The sequence below is a fragment of the Cannabis sativa genome, chromosome 5, assembly GCF_029168945.1.
Source record: "Cannabis sativa cultivar Pink pepper isolate KNU-18-1 chromosome 5, ASM2916894v1, whole genome shotgun sequence".
Lineage (NCBI taxonomy): Eukaryota > Viridiplantae > Streptophyta > Magnoliopsida > Rosales > Cannabaceae > Cannabis > Cannabis sativa.
Genome location: NC_083605.1, coordinates 66,151,889 through 66,155,470, shown reverse-complemented (window position 1 = coordinate 66,155,470; position 3,582 = coordinate 66,151,889). Strand labels below are relative to the sequence as shown.

At 35.6% G+C, this 3,582-nt stretch overlaps 1 protein-coding gene across 1 annotated transcript; it reads right to left on the bottom strand.

The window, feature by feature from the left end:
* Nucleotides 1-206: 206 nt before the first annotated feature.
* On the bottom strand, nt 207-3,163 carry LOC115716286 (vacuolar-processing enzyme). Its single transcript, XM_030645047.2, has 8 exons — nt 2,811-3,163; nt 2,524-2,688; nt 1,976-2,132; nt 1,636-1,721; nt 1,351-1,550; nt 1,208-1,256; nt 905-1,117; nt 207-807 (listed from the first exon to the last, which is right to left on the bottom strand). The coding sequence occupies exons 1-8, from the start codon at nt 3,027-3,029 to the stop codon at nt 424-426; spliced, it is 1,473 nt and encodes a 490-aa protein (XP_030500907.2). The 5' UTR covers nt 3,030-3,163; the 3' UTR covers nt 207-423.
* Between the last annotated feature and the right edge of the window lie 419 nt (nt 3,164-3,582).

The following is a 3,582-nucleotide window of genomic DNA, read 5'->3' as shown; positions in this document are numbered from 1 at the left end:
TAAGAGTAAATGGTGATTGGGTGTAGGTATAACTAGCAATTAATTCAAATACTATTTGTGGTTGAAGGAATACAATAACCAAATATCTCTAATCATCTTTAAAATTTTATTTTATCCACGTTTGGAAAAATATGTTAGCAAGTTGTATATGATATAATGGAAGGAGAATGAAAGTAGTGTGCTTAAAAATTGAAAATTTGCTCTTCACTCACCCCAAAAGAAATTTATTTAAATGCCCATGTTTGAACCTGTGGTAACCTTATATATTTACACATTATCGAGTATTGTAACACAAAGCTTATATCATAAGTAAACACTACTTATACCAACATGTAAACTATAAATACATTTATTTATATATAAAAATATATAAATGAAACAGGCTTTCTAACAAAGTAGACTACTGCTTGAGAGTTATCATCATCAAGCGCTAAAACCTTTGTTTGAAGGATGCCACTGGCCAGCATCATGGTTGTCACAGGTAGCCAAACAAGCTTCCTCCATGGAAGCTTGGGAAACACCATTGTTACATATGTTGGCGAATGCGCGCATGTGTTTCATGCCATACTGCGTCAAGGAGCCGCAATGCTTTTCAAACACCCGAACCATCGACTTCAGACAACTCCAGTCATCTACTAGCGGCAGACCAGGTGATCTAACAGAGTTCAGTACAGCTTCATTCTTTTGTGGGCCATAAAGGAGTGAGCCTATCAGTTTTATGCTCTCATCTAAGTGTGTTCTGTGCCTTGTTGTGTCCTTTATCTGTTTCAAAATCTCTGTCTTCTTCTCTAATTCTGATCTTTTGTACTGTTGTGGAACAAAAAAAAGGCCAAAAAATGTCAGTTAGTGTAACAAAAGGGAACCCAGTTAAGGATTTGAGAACTGATATGAGAATAGGCCTCACCAATTGCCACATGAAGTATAGCTCTGCATCTCTTTGGTTCACAACCTCCATAGGCATATGTAGTTTGTTATTGTTGGGTGGGAAGTTAACAGTGGCAGGATCAAAACCTTGGTAGAGATAGAGCTTCTCTGCTCTTATACTTCTACTCCCATATTCCATAACATGAGATCCACTGTTGACGAAATCGTTGGCATTCGCAGTCCGTTCCTTCACCTGCAGAGCAAAACACATTTGTTCATCAAACTCAGCATACAATGGAAGCAAAAATTAGCTGTTTTGAATGGCTTAGTTGTTCTCACATACCGTTTCATATTGTTGTTTAATAGTTTCTCTCTTCAGATTGTGGCCCTGGCTGAAATAGAAAGTTAAGAAAGAATAAGCAAAAATCGAGTAATCTTATAAAGAAGACTAGAAATCAAGGTGTTCGTTTGTATTGGTTTGCATACCTATCCTCCATCCAAGCAACACTGTATAAATCCCCCAAGCAAGTGATGTACTCTGGGGGTGGAGGAGGCTCCATCCCAGGACAATAGGTTCCCCAACTGTTTTCTTGTGCATTTGAAGCTGTAGTTACATAAATGTTCATATCTTTAGGCATTATACCTTCAAAAATGCTCCCACTCTCACATGCTTCTACATATATGACCTGCAATATTTAATTACAGAACACAAGTTGATTATTTCAGTTAAAATTTCCACTAATTTCTGGAGTGAGAATTTAATCATATTACCATCTTTCTATAAGTCCCTGCTGCATGTTTCTTCTTCAAAACTTCTATGAAATCCATGGCATAAAGGAAAGGCATGTTTGGCATCCCTACAAACACAGCATGAAGTTGATGACAATGGTTAAGCTTACTCTTGACTAATCCAAAGGCCTAATGAGCCTATTGGTTATGATGATAAATGGTTAAACTCACTTGGGATTTCTTCCAAATGGGCTTATGTCTATACTAAAGCCTCTTTGGCTTATAACAACAGTTTCTGACATTAAAAATTTAGACACAAAATAACATAAAAGGAACTATTAAGTGATTATAAGTTTGTATTTAGTTACTAAGCCAATCTAACCAAGAACTCCAGGGCCTCCATGATCTGAGTAGTATATGAAGATCCTATCATTGGGTTTGCTGTCTATAACCTTGCCACTTCCACCTTTCACTGCTTTCTTATCCCCAAGAAGTACTGCATACAGATTCTCTGTGGTCACTTGGTGACCAGTATAATCCTGCCACAATCACATTATCAATATCATCAAACTCAGTCTAGTCGTGTTCACTAAAATTAATTAAATCATAACATATATATTAAGAACTTGCCCAAACCGATTCCCTATGGATGATTTTCATGAACCATTTATTAATTAAAATAAAATAAATAGTGTGTAGGACCCCCCAACATCCCACTTGTCCCTCCTATGCAATATTTGTTTATATTAATATTAGCCAAACATTCTCACACAACATGACAGCCATTATCATAATAGTTCTGATTACTCTCATTTTCACATTAATATGAATGATTATACATACTTTATGTATTAAACAGTAAGGAATATACCTTCACCACTTTGTTAAACTAATCTTAAAAATTTAATTAATTAAATAAAAAGATTGTACCTTTGGGACTCCAGCATAGACATCATCACCTTGTGGATGGTTAATGATGACCCCAGGCCTTGGATTGAGTTCACTCTTGGCAATATCATCATACATGAACACAACTATGTTCTCCTCTTTCAACCCACCTTTTATAAGCAATTGATAGGCGTGGCACACATCAGCCTGGATTTCAACAAACAAACAAAAACAAAAACGATTAAAAACACGTGATTAATATATACTCTTTTATCAAAATGGAATTAATCATGACCAATCCAATATTTGTTTCAACAAAATAACTATGCCTGATGCCTGTAATTTCCATAACCAGATGAACCAGCCACAAGGATAGCCCATCTGGTCCCAATTTCTCCCTCTAAATCCTCCTGATTAGTCCCCTCAGCCATCTCAGTAGGCATACGAATCTTTGACTCCCAAGGGTCAAAACGACCAGCTGCTTTTCCATTTCTAACCAAGACCAATAGTACAAGAAAAACCCACATAACAGAGAGACCCTTGGCCATTGAAAAAAATAAAATAAAAAAAATTAAGCCCAGAAAACTGTGGGCTGCAATAAAAATAGAAACTTTTAAGACAGAGAGAAGAATGTGCTGCGAACCCAAAGAGACTTTAGACCTGACCTCCTATATAAGAGGCTTTATGTATAAATATATATAAAAGTAGAGTGGTAAAGCGGTGGAAGTGAGTGAGATGCCATGCAAAACCAGAGGTTGCCACGCAGAGAAGAGACTTGGTAATGGTGGGACCAGAATTGCCCTGCCCATTACAAGTGGAATATTATTTTGACAAATGTAAAGATACCATTTTTTTTTGCTTGTATCTTTTTTTTGGTTAACATTTTTTTTCTTTATTTTTTTCTTGTATAGCAAATGAAACTGATAAAGAGATTGATTAAGAAGCTTTATTGTTTGAAAAAAAGTTAAAAACATGCTAAGCAAGCAAAGGAAAAAGTAATTATTAAGAAGTCATTTCAAGCTTTATTAACATAAGATATTTTAATAAAAATTGTTTTGTTTGATGATATGAACATATATGATGGCACCTTTGTGGCTCTTA